Here is a 15460-nt window from a genome sequence, read left to right on the forward strand (position 1 = left end):
ACACGATTACCATGGATTATTACTGCTCTTGTGCTTCTCTGCTGAATCCTATATATATATTCTTAATGCAGCAGAGTAACCCCCTCAGCTGACTAATGTTCAGCACTAGCTCATGGCAAAAGCTGTGCTACAAGCCTTATATTCATCATAAACATAACTTGGTGGCACGCAATGTGATTGCATAAAAGGGACTAGTGCATGTGCAGGTTTGCTCAAGACTTGTTGGATCAACCAGTTCACCCACAACAACATTCTAAAGCTGTTAATGAACACAAAGGCACATCTCTAATGCAAACTGCAGCCATACTGAAACCAAGCTTTACATCTTTTCAGCTGAAGACAGAAACTAAATGGATTCAGGTATATGTAACATTAATATGGGTTCAGACAGCAGTCTGTGTATGCCACATACCATGCCCTTTCTCCTCTCCCCTCTACGCAGAACTGCTGAACAGAAGAGGTCAGCACATTACAAATCCTGCACTGCAAATTGTGTGCAGAATTCAGAGAGCCTGAGACCAAAGGCAAGGAAGAAAAGACCATGATCTTTTTGCCACTACATGTCACTATATAAGGTCATTAAGGGGAACTCCCCTCCCCCTAGTTTCATCCTTTATATTCTATATTTTCCAATAAAAAACTGGATTAAATAGTTGAAGCAAAGCCTATTTTTAAATTAAAGATTATACCAAACCCACAGTCTTTAAACAGTTTGCCCAACATACATCATACAATCAAGATTGCATTCAGAAAGCACAAAATTTTACTGCCATCTCTACACTCAAAATATACAAACTAAGAAACAGAAAGGAAAATACACAGAGACCTTTTCAATGGAAACTTGAGCTACTGATAAATAACTTTGCTTTCATGCTGCATTCTGATGGATGAAAATTGCTGTATACATAATTTCCACATTTAAACAGCAATGCTGCTGGCTAAGTATCCTTTTCAATTTTCTGCTTTTGCAAAGAATTCCATTAGGATCATTCTATTTCTAAACCATTCAGGATTATTTCACTACCACATTACAGTGACTCTCCCAGCCTCACCATCACTGCTCAAGTGTATTCAGGATCTTGTAAATGATCCCAGTTCACCTTTAACCTAAGATGAGCTCTCAATTTTCCCATCTATCTCAAGTGTCTAACACATGCAGTATTTCTTCTCTCTTGTACACAGCCTGCTCCCTTTGGGTTGCTACAGCAAGTGCTTTTTAGACCTGCCAGCAATACATTGATGCAAGTGATCCCCTCCTCTCTATCCTTCTTTAGGCTGGGTAATAAAAAACTTTGTTCTCTCCCCTCTCACCAGATTTATCTTGCCTGCCAGTATTTCTGCTTTTGCATCAAACAGCTGCAGAACTAAGTTTAATACATGGCAAAGAGAAGATTGGCAACTACTTTAAAATGCCATATTTTGTGTTTTGACCTAAGTGACACCCTCTTAAATGACAGCAAGGAAGCTGATCAAAACCTGAGTTTAATTTTACTAAGATTCTGCACTCAGAGTACTGTGACTACCTACTGGCTCATGTTGACTCAGTTAATCTCTGTTTCTAACAGCAATTTAGCAAACTGTGGCTCAATGGATTATAAAAAGAATTACTATTTCATCTTAAAACAAGTATTTTTTAAATATAAAAAAGTTTTAATAGATCCTTCCAAAGCTTAATGCACTTACAAAATAACTCTTTTAAGAGTTAACTGAAAAAATGTAGCAATTGACATTGCACGGCTAAGGAAACTCTTGCAACAGAGAAAACATGTCCAGCTCGACTTCCTCTCCAGTTTATTTGTGTAAAACATTCTCTCGGCTGTACTTCCTCACTGGCAGAGGAGGGAGAACATCACTTTAGATCCAAACAGTCACAACTGACTGCAGCATAGCAAGAAGGAATGAAAAACCACTGAAGGTCTTAAAATTTGCTTTACAATCTAATCAAACTACTGTATGACTTCATGGCAGACTTTAAGTAAAGAACTTTCAATTTAACTTGACTTCTTTTGTTAAGGCAGACTTACAGAGGGAAAAATTCGGAAGGTTCTGTTTTTATGAACACCTACATTCAGAAGTGTTTTCTATTGAAAACCTATCATAAAATTACAGAAACCTGTAAGTGAAAATAAATGTTTGAAACCTGCAAACTATCCTTTAACATTAATTAATTACTAGAAAAAAGGGATGATTTACTAGAATCATCTCCCCACCCCATTTCTTTCTCAGATTCTGGACAGCCTTTCGAGCGGCAAGAGAAACAATTGAGATTAATTGCACTAATGACCTCAGTACTCTCAAATTTTATGGGTGAATAGGTAACAATAGATTCATGCTTTGAACTTAAGAAATGGACCAATGCATTCAGGTGATAAGCAAGGTTTTGCACAGACACAAAAATCTGCCTGCAGGTTCACTTGGGAGCCTTTTTTTGGCTTGTGCAATCGCTTTGAGGTTTGGAGTGTTAGTCACTGCATGGAACAGCAAGCAGGAAGAGTAAGGACCCGAGGCTCACAGCTTTTAACGTGACAAGAAATCAGTGCTAAGTCCCAAAAGGTCCATTCCATTTGCTGATGCTGGCAGAGCTCCAGCTGGCACAACCTTCTGAAAAGCCATTTCACCTGTCACTGGTAGGAAATGGGAAGAGGCAGGGCTGTCACCGAGCAAGGTCCTGAAAGAAAGGACTTACCTCATTTCCTTTTATTGCCAGAGAAGATCCAAACCCTCCAGACACATATTACCACTAACACCCTTTACTGCTGGTGTTGCTGCACGCTTCAAAAAGACAGAGCATACACTAAACTATTCATATGGAATGACGTGAATAAAAAGAAGCTTTGAAGAAAATTCTAAATTGAAATTGTTGTTCTGAATTTTGTAGAAGTAATATTAAATGCTTAGTAAAAAAAAGTCTACATATGAATAGCCACAGATCTCAAAATGACTGTTAAAAAGACTTAGGAAGTAACTAATTAGGAATTAATAAATACTTAGCAACTAAAGTAGAAAACATAGGACAGGTGGTAAGAAATAAACCTATTTACTTCCCCCTCTTGGAAACTTCTAATTAGAAATAGCAGCTTTAATAAATCACCAGTCCTCTGTTTGTGACATTGCTATAATGTGCAGCTGCCCACAACTAATGCCTAACAGAGACTTAAAGAACTTTTAAAGGGTTAACTTCCCAGGAGTTTGAATACCCGACATAGAACACCACAGCTTGTGTTTTATCATGCTGTCTGCTCTAAGTGAATTAATGCAGCTATTTACAAATCAAGTCATCATTTTTAATCAGATTTTGAAAACATGATAGAGAATGGTGATGGAAAATTTTGGGAACCAGTAATCCCAGCTTCCAGTCAAACCACTGTTTTACAAAAAGGCAACAGAGTACCTCCCCAAAAGGCAGTAAACAATGAAGCAAAAGGCAAAACTATTGCAGGCTCTGAAATGTTCATATTGGCTTATTCCTTTGATCAATTTTTGTAAAGGATCACATGTAATCACCAAAACAAATTCCTACAAGTTCCAGCACACCCTGCTTGTTTGTCTGTAGGAAGTAACAGTGCTGCAAAGACCTGCAAGATCCAAGCACAGCATAATGTTTCATATCAGCCCGTCTCACACAGCACATCAAATCTCTCCTAAAAGGCAAACAAGGACTATTCAAATATTTGTTGTACGCAGAAGCAGGAACCAGGAAGAACTATATGCATAAGAGCAGAACAAGACTGAGGAAAACCAAGCAAACCCTTACCTGAACTGAAGGTGATAGCTCTTGGGATTGCTTACTGATAGTCCCTTGGAAAGACGCTAAAGCAACACTGTCAGTCTTGTGTAACACTGGGCCATCACTCCTGGCAGATGCATCTGTCCTATGTGACTGCCACGTCTCTTTTCTGTGATGAGATTCACCAGCCTGCTCATCTCCAAAGGCAGCCCAAGAACAGCTGTCTTTTTGTTCATCTTCAAAAGCATTCCAGTCTGTAGCCTGGTTACAGCCTGCTGAACTGAAGTCCGCAAAGTCATCCGAGTCCTGGAAAGCAACACTCTCATCTTGAGGTTTTGGCACTGAATCAAAGTCTCCAAATTCAGTATCATCACCATTTTCTACCTCAGTAGTATGCTGGAAGTCTAGTCCAGAAGTTTTACTGGTAGTATCACATTCTAAAGTGTCAGCAGCCTGATTTAGTTCGGCTTGGTCCAAACTTGCTGGCTGCTGAGAAACAGTACTCGTGTCCCTAAATTCACCAAATTCCTCATTAGGTTCGCTAATATGTGCGGGCTGTTCAGAAGTTCTTTCTGAATCTAGAGCGTTTATTGATTCTTGAGCATTCCTGAAGGTGGGAGACACACTGCTGACTGAACCAAAATCACCAAACACATCATCATGTTTGTCACTGCAAGCTAAAACTTCAGTGCTACTTCCACCGTTCTTGAGATCTTCAGAATCACCCAGGTTTTCTCCTGCAGGATCACAGCTTAGGCTTTGGATCTTATCAACCTTGATGTCTGCTGCTTTTGAAGAATCCTCAGGCCGACTAAAATCTTTGCCATTCTCTAAGTGATGCTGTCTTCTCCTCCCACTGTGCTCTCCATTTTCTGTAGTGCATATTGAAATTCCAGTTGTTTGAGACGTACTAGAAATTGGAAATTCATTATCTTCCAGTGCTGAGGGACCCTGTTCACAACTAATTTCTGAAATGCAAACCTCTTCTTCACTATGAGTTACTCTGTTTATTCTGTTGTTCTCCTCAATGCTCAGTGAGTCTCTTTCATTAAGAACACTGCATATTGTAGGCCCTGTTCCCTCTATATGGGCCGGGGTTTTGTTTGAGAAGGTAGCAAAATCTGCAAAATCTTCACCTGAGCTAGGCATTGAGTCCAAATTTTGCTCAGTACTATGGGTGCTAATAGTTTTCAGTCCCTTTGAGTCACCAATACTGTCTAGATCTTCTGTTCCCTGAGGATTTACAGGGTCTGATGCTGCAAATCCGTTTGTTAGAATCTCTAGACATGGAACTTTCTCACCATTACAAGCATCTATTTGCTCATCTTGGCTCTCAACTGTTATACCAGTTCTAACCACACAAGAAGAAAAACCCTCTGATTTTCCACTGTTGTCTCTTTGTTCCCCCCCTCTGTTTACATCTTCTAAAGCAGTACCTGAAGTTCTAAACTTAGATTTTTCTTTGATAGTACTAGTAGCTGACATATCAGAAAGTTCCTTAGGATGAGTAGGAAGCTCTGCAATGCAGTCTTTATCTTTACCATTTTTAACAGATGTGAAAGTTGCAATGCTAGCTACATTGTCAGAATAATCATGGAGTGGGATGAAATGATTTGTGGGTATAAACTCTTCCTTTGGATGACTGTAGTCTGGTGTATCAAAATCAGCAAAAGCTACGCCAGCAGTGCTCACACCAGAAAATCCTCCAAACTCATCTTCATCATCGTCATCGGCTCCATTGTCGAGTGGTGGAGGGGATGAGGAGTACATTCGAATAATGTCTGGTTCCATTGTTTGGTTCTGCTTCAACATTAATGTATTTCTGTAAGAGGGAAAAACAGAGCTATGTTAGAACTTGGCGAGCTTTTGTGTCCTTATATATTTCATTTTTACAGTTTCATGCCTCATTTTCTAAGTGTGTATATAGGTCAATATCTGTATTAGATATCAGAAAGAAACATTCCCCAAACCCATTTGTTTTACAAGTCACAAAGAATCTGCTGGGACAGTTCAAATCTCTTGTAAACTACTACATGATCAAATTGTCAGCAGACAGTGATGAAATGATTGCCTTGAGCTGTTGTGCAATGCACTGACACAACTACACTCAGTTTTAACTCATCAGTTCTCTACCTCCCATGACTGGCAGTTTGCAAAACTGCCAGCAACCCTGGTCCATCTTTTGCCACAATCCTTTGTGTGCTCAGCTGTGTGACAGGAATTAAGCCTCCAATCCACGGGCCATACACATAAGGGACCTTCACCAGCATCAAAGACTTTGAAAAGTGTTTCCATAAGCTTTGAAATTGTGAAGCAGCAGAGGAAGGAATTGTTGTTAAAAACCACTAGCTGTGATCTGCTGCACTACTCTTTAAGTCTCTTTCTACCAGCCCATGGGTTTTTGTTTGGTTGCTCTGTTCTCTGGATTTCCTACCCACAAGCCAACACTGCCTCCTCAGCTGCTGCCACCAGCCTGTTTCTGTCTTAGGAACCAGTTGAGAAATGCCATCATGATGCCACCAGTAAAGCCTAGAGCCAAACAAACTTCATCAAAACTTATTCTCAGAAGGAGAGCTGAGCACAACTATTAATAAAATATTTAAACACACATCACTAAATCACAGGGGAAAAAGAAAAAAGCAGAAAGTATTCCCATGGCCTAGATAGAAACAGATTAAGGACTCTGCCTTAACGTTGCAAACCATTACAGGAAGAAGCTAGGTAAGGATGGAAAACTTTCTTTCCTTAAGAATGATCTTGACTTTTTCAATGTTGTGCTCAATTAATGAAACAATACCTACTAGTATGTATAGATTCACAGATGTACACATCATTGGACTAGTTCATACCTTAAAATCCTTAAAAGAAGGGATTAGACCAAGCTCTCTCCATTTCACTTAACAATTGTCATGAATGACCTGTAACAGCACTAAGCCTTATCTACAGAAAAAGGGTGAAAACAACCTATACATACTAGCAAATATTTGAACTTCTAACCACCACAGTAACTGCAGACTTTACAATACTATTATGAAACACAGATAAAATATGATCCTTACGTCCAGTGCCTTTCGCAAACAACTTTGCACAAGCACCTTAAGAGCAGCACACAAAGGGCAAAACAGCAACAAATGAAGCTCTGCAGTTCTTCTCAAGCACAACATACTAAGCACTTCAGCCAAACAACTCTGGATATTTGCCAGGAAACTCTGGCATCTTTGAGGTGACTAACATACCTACAATTTCTTTTTAGAAGGGTAGTTTGCAGTTACAAAAGTACATCATGCTTATCAGATGAAATATTCAAGTAATTTGTAACATAACACACAAACTGAAGAGAACTGCAAAGGAATTTTGTTTAGAATAATGCCTAAGTTGTCAACAAGCTCCCACATAGGCTTACTCAGCACCAGCTGCTTAACAAGGTATTTGAGAGAAGAGCTCCACTTGCTCTAAACTTCTGAACTTACCCATTAAAAGAAAAATTTGTCTGTATGGTTCACCAGAAACCATGTGTTTTAAGTATTTTCAGATTTATCAGCTTGTATAAGCTGGTTTTCACCTGAGTTCTTTGAAATATCACATTCAGCTCTGTATTAGTAACTACACCACCTTACATCAATGGCTCTCATTTCAGCAAGAAATGCCAAAAAAAATTAATTCTTAACCTACGCTGGCCATACACCCATATACTATCCATCATAACAACTCTGCCCATTTTTTTGTTGACCATTTACTGTATGAGCATTTTAACCTCAGACAAAAATAAATCATAACAGAGTTGAGAACATCCTTAGAGGCAAGGATGATCTAAAATAACCCAAATACGCAGTTTCAGAAAACAAACTGAATAATGTGAGAGGAGCACGCATCACAATCCCAGGAAATTTACCCACAAGACTCCTTTTCTTTCCAGTTAACACAAAAAAAGGGAAGACAAGGAACAAGAATAATAGGGATAAACACAGGACAAAGATAACTGCATGGGAGCTGAAACAAACTGCCAAAGCCCAACTGAACATGTAGAAAGATGTCTGACCATTTAAAAATTTTCTCTCCTGCAATTTCTGACATAGAGCAGAAGAAACTTCCTTCAATTTTTCATTTCAAAGCACTTTTAAAACATCACAGGGATCATTTTCACAGCAGCAGTCCAGCAGCACAATGCTCCAGATAGGTTTCAATAACAGTTGCCAAAACAGGATCTGCAAGGAACATTAACTGTGCATTTAAAATTTTGATCACTGGTTTGATAGTCTACTATGTGTTTAATCAGTTTAACCCATAAGATCCCACTGCATAACTAGTTGTATGGATTTCTTGTACAATTATTTGTTAAATGTCAGGTATTTCCAGTTATGTTACTGCTGTATTTTAAAAGCCAAACATCAAGAGCTCCAAAAGGTATGAATCTGCATTAAAAATGAGTGTAAGGTTACGTTGACACAATTTAATTGTTGTTTACAGAACTCAAACATACTCAAACCCTAAGAAAAGGAAAAAAGTCATACTAGTATTCCCCCTCCTCTTGACTAATTAGCGATTAATTTTTAAACTGGGCATAATCCCAATTCTCCTCACAACATAAAACAGCATGGGAATTTTATAGTCTTAACGCAGTTTTCTTCAGAAAGAATTTCATTATGGTCCCCTTTCACGACTTCCAAAAGTGTTCTATCTGCCAACTATAAACCAAATTAGTTATTGTCCATTGAAACCTGTGGTGAAAACCCACAGGTCTGACAGAGCAACTGCTTTGTTCCTTATTTCATTTAGTTAATCCCTGCTTTGTCTGGCATCTCAAATAGAGCAGGAACCGTGGCTTCATCTTTTGTAGTCCTTTTACCCAACTCAGACATATTCTTGGTCAAGACATTCAGCTACATTATTTTGTAAACCTGGTATTTCAAGTGATGTTTACAACGTGATTTAACCCAAAGTAGAATTTGAACAAGTTCTATGACTTGTTCAATATGGATTATTTATCATCTTATTTTTGAGGGAATTTGCTACCAAATCTAAAAGTATAAAGCTTTTTATATACATGCTCTGTTCACTAACACATTCTTTAAACATGTATTTCTTAAACAAAAAGAAATCACCCATTTTTCAGTACACTATGTAATAAGGACTGTGATTTGAAGGAATTTGTAACAGTTTTTACTTGTGTAACAGAGCATATCATGCCTAACTTCTGTGATTTGTAATAAGCAACAACCCAGGTGTCTGGCATCAGACCTTACACCTTGAGGTGAAGAATCTGACACAGTTAAAGTATTCATGCTTAGTGGATTGCTTTTAGTCACAAACACAGATTTATGTTGACAAATGCCAGTAACTTCTGCAGATCTCAACAGTTCAATATTAGACTGAAGACAGATTTCCATCAATCGCTCATGGCATGCAGTTGTACCAATGTTTTCTAGAAGAAAAAAAAGAATTGTATCCTCTCACAGATGCCATTTTCTGCATTTCTTTCTTCTACCTATTTGCTCGTTGGGTTTTTTTAAACTGGAAATGCTAGATCTTGCATCCAGGTGTTTCTTTATATTCACATTCTAATGTTCATTATCAAGGAATTTCTCAAACAAGTTTCAGTACCACAAATAAAAGACCACTGTTAAAGTCGTACTATAAATGCAGTTCACCAATACACTCACAAGTACATATTGACATTGTACTCTAAAGAAAAAACATGCTGATTAATTTATTATGATTCAAGGTTCAAACCTTTTTTCTCAAGTCACAAGCAATTCAAGTTAACTTAAAACATTAAAAAAGAAGAGAGAAAACAGAAATCAGAAATGCTAGAAAAAGTAAGAGTAGTAGTTAAGTTTTGACAGGCACTGTACAGGAACTGTAAAGAGAAAATGCATCCCCTTCTTTTATGAACACTAACTAGGTTTTCAAAACATTTACAACAAAACCAAGGTATCTTATTATTTGTTTGCAGTAAATAGGGAACAATATGTGCTTTCCTCATACACAGATCACATCCTTGTTCACTACCTTTTGTGCAGTAATAGCAACAGTCTAACAAAGACTAGGCAGCAAAGAGAACAATGTAATTATGCTGCACAAAAGCAGGTATAAATAGTTCCTTCTCTGTGTATCTTCTAAGGCAAAACTTGAAACAGCCTGTTTGGCTCTTACATAAGACCTAAAAAATCAGGAGGCCACAAAGAATATCTCTAAAGAAATACTTGAGGCATGTAAATTCAAAAGAAATCCCTTGTAGAGCAGAATGTTTCCTTTAACTTGAGAGGAAGCAAAGCAATGAATAACCTCTCAGCTGTGGATTATTCTGAAGAAAAGCTGAGTTAAGCAAACTATCTCCTTAAAGCACACAGAAAACACAATAATCAGAAATGGCACAATCAAGATCTCCGTGACAGAAATTACAACGTTGCTGAGATACCCTACAGTAAAAGCCTTGCAATGGCAAGGAGATGGATTCAAGTCATTCCAAGTCTTTCCAAGAACATTTAACTCTTACTGCAAGGGAATTCCTCAAGGAGATGCCAAAAATACCACAGTAAGGGCCAGATTTAGAGTTTTTATTACAGCACCATGTTGGCTTCCAATAGGAAAAGCTGTCCTCTTCCATTATTCCTTTGCCTTTTCTTTGGCTTATGAACAATGGAAAGCAGATTCCCAGTCCTTCTGCACCTGGGAACCTATTTCTAGAATGGTGGTTGTAAATGAGGAAAGCCTGTTTCTACAACCCAAATCCACTCTAGAGAGAAAGTCTCTGTCCAGGCTGAAGTCAATATGTTCTTAAATTGGTTTAATAAGCTTACTTTTATTTTTGGAAATAGTTACCAGCAAACAAAATACAGCAAGAAAATGTTTACTTCATAAAGCCTCCAAGAAATCAATGTTTTCGATTTTGAACTTAATGCTGTTACAGCCAGAAGGTCCATCACCCAAAGCAGGAGCTTCAGAGCACTTTTTCTTGGACATATATGAGTTGAGGAAAACAATGCTCTCCAGTTCCAGTAAGGCAAACATATCTAAGCCTTATTTCTCACTACCCAACATTGGAATTAATCAATACCAGCGTACATTACTGTGATTTCAAACACTGAATTTGCTGGGCACCTTCAATTACAAGGTGTTGTATGTATAATGAATTAAAGTAACAGAACTCAGGAGACCGTCACCAGGAATCTGGCACTAGTCTCAGGCAGCTCATTCCTCCTGTTCTCCTGCGCTCCTCACGCTGCCATTAAACACCAGGCACCCGCCGACAATCCAGCCTATGCAATATTCAAACCTCTTTGATGGTGCTGCTCTTCCTCTCATCACTGACAATACAGAAAGACCAAGTTAGGTGGCACAAATGTGACATTTAAACAGATCTTGGATATAAGCATTTTCATTTTAAATGTTGTTAAACTATATAAAGAAGCAAACGTATTTTCAGTAGTTGTGCTTCTTCACTTCTCCCTATTTCATTTTGGCTTAGTTGTGGAGTCAGAGGAGCTTTTGGAAAACACGAATCTAAATGTTCTTTTGGTTCATTAAACTTTTTAAACAAGAATAGCATTTCTTCCCAAACCTAAAAGACCAGGTTATCCTCAAAGTTACTATAAGCAAAAAAATGTTTCAAATCAAAATCTACTCATGTGCTTTAACTGCACTGCCTGTACCTACATCTGTAAAGAGATAGTGGGGAGAATGTTGTAACAACAAGCACATCTTAAATTCATATGGGCAAACACAACTGGCTGGGACAGTCCATCAGGTTACAATCTGACTCCGTGGAATGCAGTATTTGTGTTCAACATACAGCACCACAGCCACACAATGTGTAAAGACAGATGTCGTAAGTAACACATCACTGGGATGTTTTCATTCTTACGATTTTTTAAATTCCTTTTAAAACAGTGTTCAACTCAGTGAGAAATCTATTTCTGGATGTTACCCTCAAACATGCTAGCTGGGAATGTGTTCTAAATTAGGACAAAAAGATGCTAGATTAGGAAGTATTAGAACTAGATTATCCAGGGTCAACTGTTCTCAGAGACTTCCTCACAGAGCAGTATGCTCTCCATTGCATATAAACCCTTCCAGCTTCTCATAGGTTACAGCAAAAAGTAGATTAGAACTGCCCAGGGGTGCACTCTTCTGTGACAGGTTCTCTCACAGCCTGGCAGAGGAAATACAGCTGCACAAGGAAAACAACCATGGCTCTTCTTTCCGCTACTGCAAACGTACTTACTGCTTGTTTTTCAGTGAGCAGGCTTACATTACTCATCATTTATCCCACCTACAGACATTACCTCATATTAAAAACACAATACAGGAGGGACACCTAATACTCCAAACAATAAAATCTATTTTCCATCACTTTTCGATAGACATACGAACTTGAGGTTTCACACTTCCTTCACCCTGCTTCCAAACATACCAAAGCAAAGAGAGGATTCGCCCTTCCCTGTGGTTCTCCCAACACAGGACCCTTTGATTTGAAAAATCCAAATTACTTGCTTTAGAGAAGCAGATTTCTTAGACCACCATGCGAGTGGCACCAATACAGAAATATTCCTTGCAACTGAAAACTTTAATTGCAAAGACATTAGCATGAATGAAAGTCTACTGAAAATGAGACTGTCGGTTTTCAAACAAGGCACATCTCAAGGCTTTTTTTTTGGTGTGTGTGTGCCATAGCAGCAGCTTACTCAGTGTGTTTTTTTTGCACAAAGGAGAAAATCTAACAGACAACATTTCTAACACCTAGGAATGAGTAGGATCTAAGACACTTCTCTGACTATCCAGAAAAATTATAAGTATTTTGAATCCCCATGAAAAGGCTAGCATGTCATTGCACTGAAACGTTCACAAAGAAGCAGTTTAAGTTGTCAAACAGCACAATAGCACAGAAAGGAATGAACATTCTGTTGAGAGAGATAATGGTATCTGCAAGAAGATTATGCTGCTGAGAGTAGTGAAAACAACTCGATTGAGCATCAGTTTCTTCACCGCTGGGTTTCCAACTGATACCACCACAGATCTGCAAGGACAGCTTGATGAATATTTCAAGAGGAAAAGGCAGAGTTGACTGAGGTCCATCTAAGCTGCTCTATTATTTCCACTGTGAAAGACAACTCTTTTCAAAGTATTGAAAGTTTTAGAATATTAAAAGATTTTGTGTCATTAAGGTCTTAAAAGGCTTGTGTTAGCTTAGAAAGTGGAATTTTTAAGTAGGAGTATAGAGATCACACAGAGCCTTCACCAACAGAAATATGTTACACAAATACGATTCACTGTGTGTAACTCCAAATTTTATAGTCTATTAAATCCTTTACTAAACAAAACCATGATCTGAGCAAAAGTAAAGTACATTAAAAAAAAAACCCTGAGGCTGTGATCCTTCAATTGCTTACTTATAAACAAATTAAGGAAGTAAAAACAAGAGGTCATACTTTCACATGACCTTAAAAGGTTATACGAAGTGTATTTCAGGCAAATATCATTCGGAATGAAAACACCAGAGCTACACTAGCAAGTCTCATTCTCACATTCATGCTATTTATTCTCACTGACATGACTGTTTAATAAAAACCAAAACAAGCCCTCAGTAGTCACAGCTACTCCAACTCTTCCCCAGGCTCTCACAATTAATGTTATATTCCTCCAGATATGGCTCCAATTTCAGGAGGAGAAACTGCTACCTGTGCATTGCATGAGCAAACCTCTGCCTGTGCTGACAATACAACAGAACATTTTTATTTTTAAAGTAGGCTAATTGGCTTTCCAAGTCTAGTTCATATGTCCAGAGAATAAAACAAGGAGGAAATACTTTTAATTTTGTTCAATCTCCAAGGACCAATCCAGTTAAAAAGCAGCATCCATCAAACTCACTTTGCCATGGACTCAACAGCTGAAAAATGAGTTCTAATGAAGCATGTTGGGCTCTAAACCATGCATAGAAACAAAACTTGTAAAACCAACGCAGTGCAGCTCCTGTCAACAATGTTTCTCTACTCACTCCAGTCGTTTATGAACAGATGTTTGCTTAAGGAGCATTAAGCTGCTGAAGGTTTCCATTTCTGTGCTGAAGCTGGAAGGAAGGGGCTGTCACCATTAAGAGGCCAATTTAGTGACACTTTGAAGGAATCCCACGGTTTAATCGTTGGTTTTAAGGCACTGTCTTCTCTAAAGAAAAAATTATATTTTGGTTCATCAAGTAGACACTTTTCATAGCAAACTGAAGTGTCAGGACCTAATAAGCATTTCAGCAATTTTGCTCCATTTTAGAATGACACTACTTCTTTTACAAAAGAAAAAAAATCATCCTTAAATTATCGTAACACTGTTCAGCCTGTCATGTCCAGATGCGTCTAGCAACCGATACGCTTTACGCCCCTCGGAAGAGAAAGCTTGTCAGGAAAAGCCAAAGACACAGGACAGCTTAACTTCTCGAACCACATCCTTGAGCCCTCTCCCTCTCCCTTCTCCCAGCTGCAGCGCCGCTGAACCCCAGGAAGACGCCGGGCCCCTCGCCCGGAGCTGCCGGGCCCCGCCGCAGGACGAAGCCGAACCCCCGGCTCCAGCCGCGGCGGGACGAACCGGGAGAGCCGCGGGGCTTCACCCCTGCCCTGCCCCGCCCGGCCGAGCCCGGCCCCGCCGCCCTCCCCCGCGGGCCAAGGGGAAGGACGGCGCTGCCCCGACAGGCCCCGGCCACCACCGCCCCCCGGGGGCAGCGCCGAGGGGTCCCCGGCGCCCTTCCGCGGCCAGGCCCGGCGGGAACGAGTCGCCCCCCGCCGCGTCTTACCTGCGGGCTGCGCGGGGGGCGGCGGGGCCCGGGCGGGCATGGCGGCGGGCGGGGAGGGGGAGGGAAGGAGGGGAGGAAGGGGAGAGGGGCCGCGGCCGGTTATCTGCGGCCTCCCGCGGCAAGCGCCATGGAGGGGAGCCCCTGTGGGCGACAGGAACCGCGTCGCTGCGGCCCGGCCCCCTCCGGCCGCCGCCTCCCGCCCGCCGCCGCCCACCGCGCTCCCGGCGCGCACCGCGCCGCCGCCCCCGCACGCGTCACGTCCGGCCCGGCCCGCGCCCCGCCGTAAACAGTCCTGCGAAGGAGCGGAGCGGTCCTGTGACCTGCTGTTCTGCGGGACGCAGCTCCTAGGATGGCTTGGGGTTGGAAAGGACCCTAAGTGTCAGCTAGTTCCAACCGCAAGAAAGCCTGTGTTAGCATTTTAAAGAATAACGTTTAAAAGAACAGCCTTTAAGTAGCGTGCAAAGCCTGCCACTCATGCTGTGGCCGTGGTTAGCTGAGGTCCGTACAGCGGTCACAACGCGGTGGCAAGTTGCATTAATAAAATAGCGAGCGAAGTGTAACATCAGAGCTCTGTTACAGAATCAATCAGGTTGGGAAAGGCCTCTGAGGTCAAGTCCAACCCGTGACCCAACACCCACGGTGTCAGTCAGACCCCGGCACTGAGTGCCACGTCTGGTCTTCCCTCAGACACCTCCAGGGACGGTGACTCTACCACCTCCCTGAGCAGCCCATTCCAATGTCTAATAACCCTTTCTGTGATTAAATTCCACCTAATGTCTGACCTAAACCTTCTCTTGCTTAAGACTACGGCCTCTTGTCCTGCCACTGGTTGCCTGGGAGAAGAGGCCGACCCCACTTGGCTACAGCCTCCTGTCAGGGAGCTGTAAAGAGGGATAAGGTCACCCCAGAACCTTTGTTCCTCCACAGGCTGTATATACATGCACACTGCATGT

At 40.6% G+C, this 15460-nt stretch overlaps 1 protein-coding gene across 3 annotated transcripts in view; it reads right to left on the reverse strand.

Annotated features, from left to right (window-relative positions):
* The window catches only part of AFTPH (aftiphilin), a 42135-nt gene extending 27420 nt beyond the window's left edge, over positions 1 to 14715 (reverse strand). For all 3 annotated transcript variants that reach the window (XM_069009083.1, XM_069009082.1, XM_069009084.1), the window contains exons 1-2: positions 14508 to 14715; positions 3755 to 5549 (exon numbers count right to left, since the gene is read on the reverse strand). In XM_069009083.1, coding sequence (XP_068865184.1) covers positions 3755 to 5539 — 1785 coding nt within the window. In that variant the 5' untranslated portion in view covers positions 5540 to 5549; positions 14508 to 14715. The remainder of the gene's footprint in view (positions 1 to 3754; positions 5550 to 14507) is intronic.
* Between the last annotated feature and the right edge of the window lie 745 nt (positions 14716 to 15460).

The sequence above is a fragment of the Aphelocoma coerulescens genome, chromosome 3, assembly GCF_041296385.1.
Source record: "Aphelocoma coerulescens isolate FSJ_1873_10779 chromosome 3, UR_Acoe_1.0, whole genome shotgun sequence".
NCBI classification, from domain to species: Eukaryota; Metazoa; Chordata; class Aves; order Passeriformes; family Corvidae; genus Aphelocoma; species Aphelocoma coerulescens.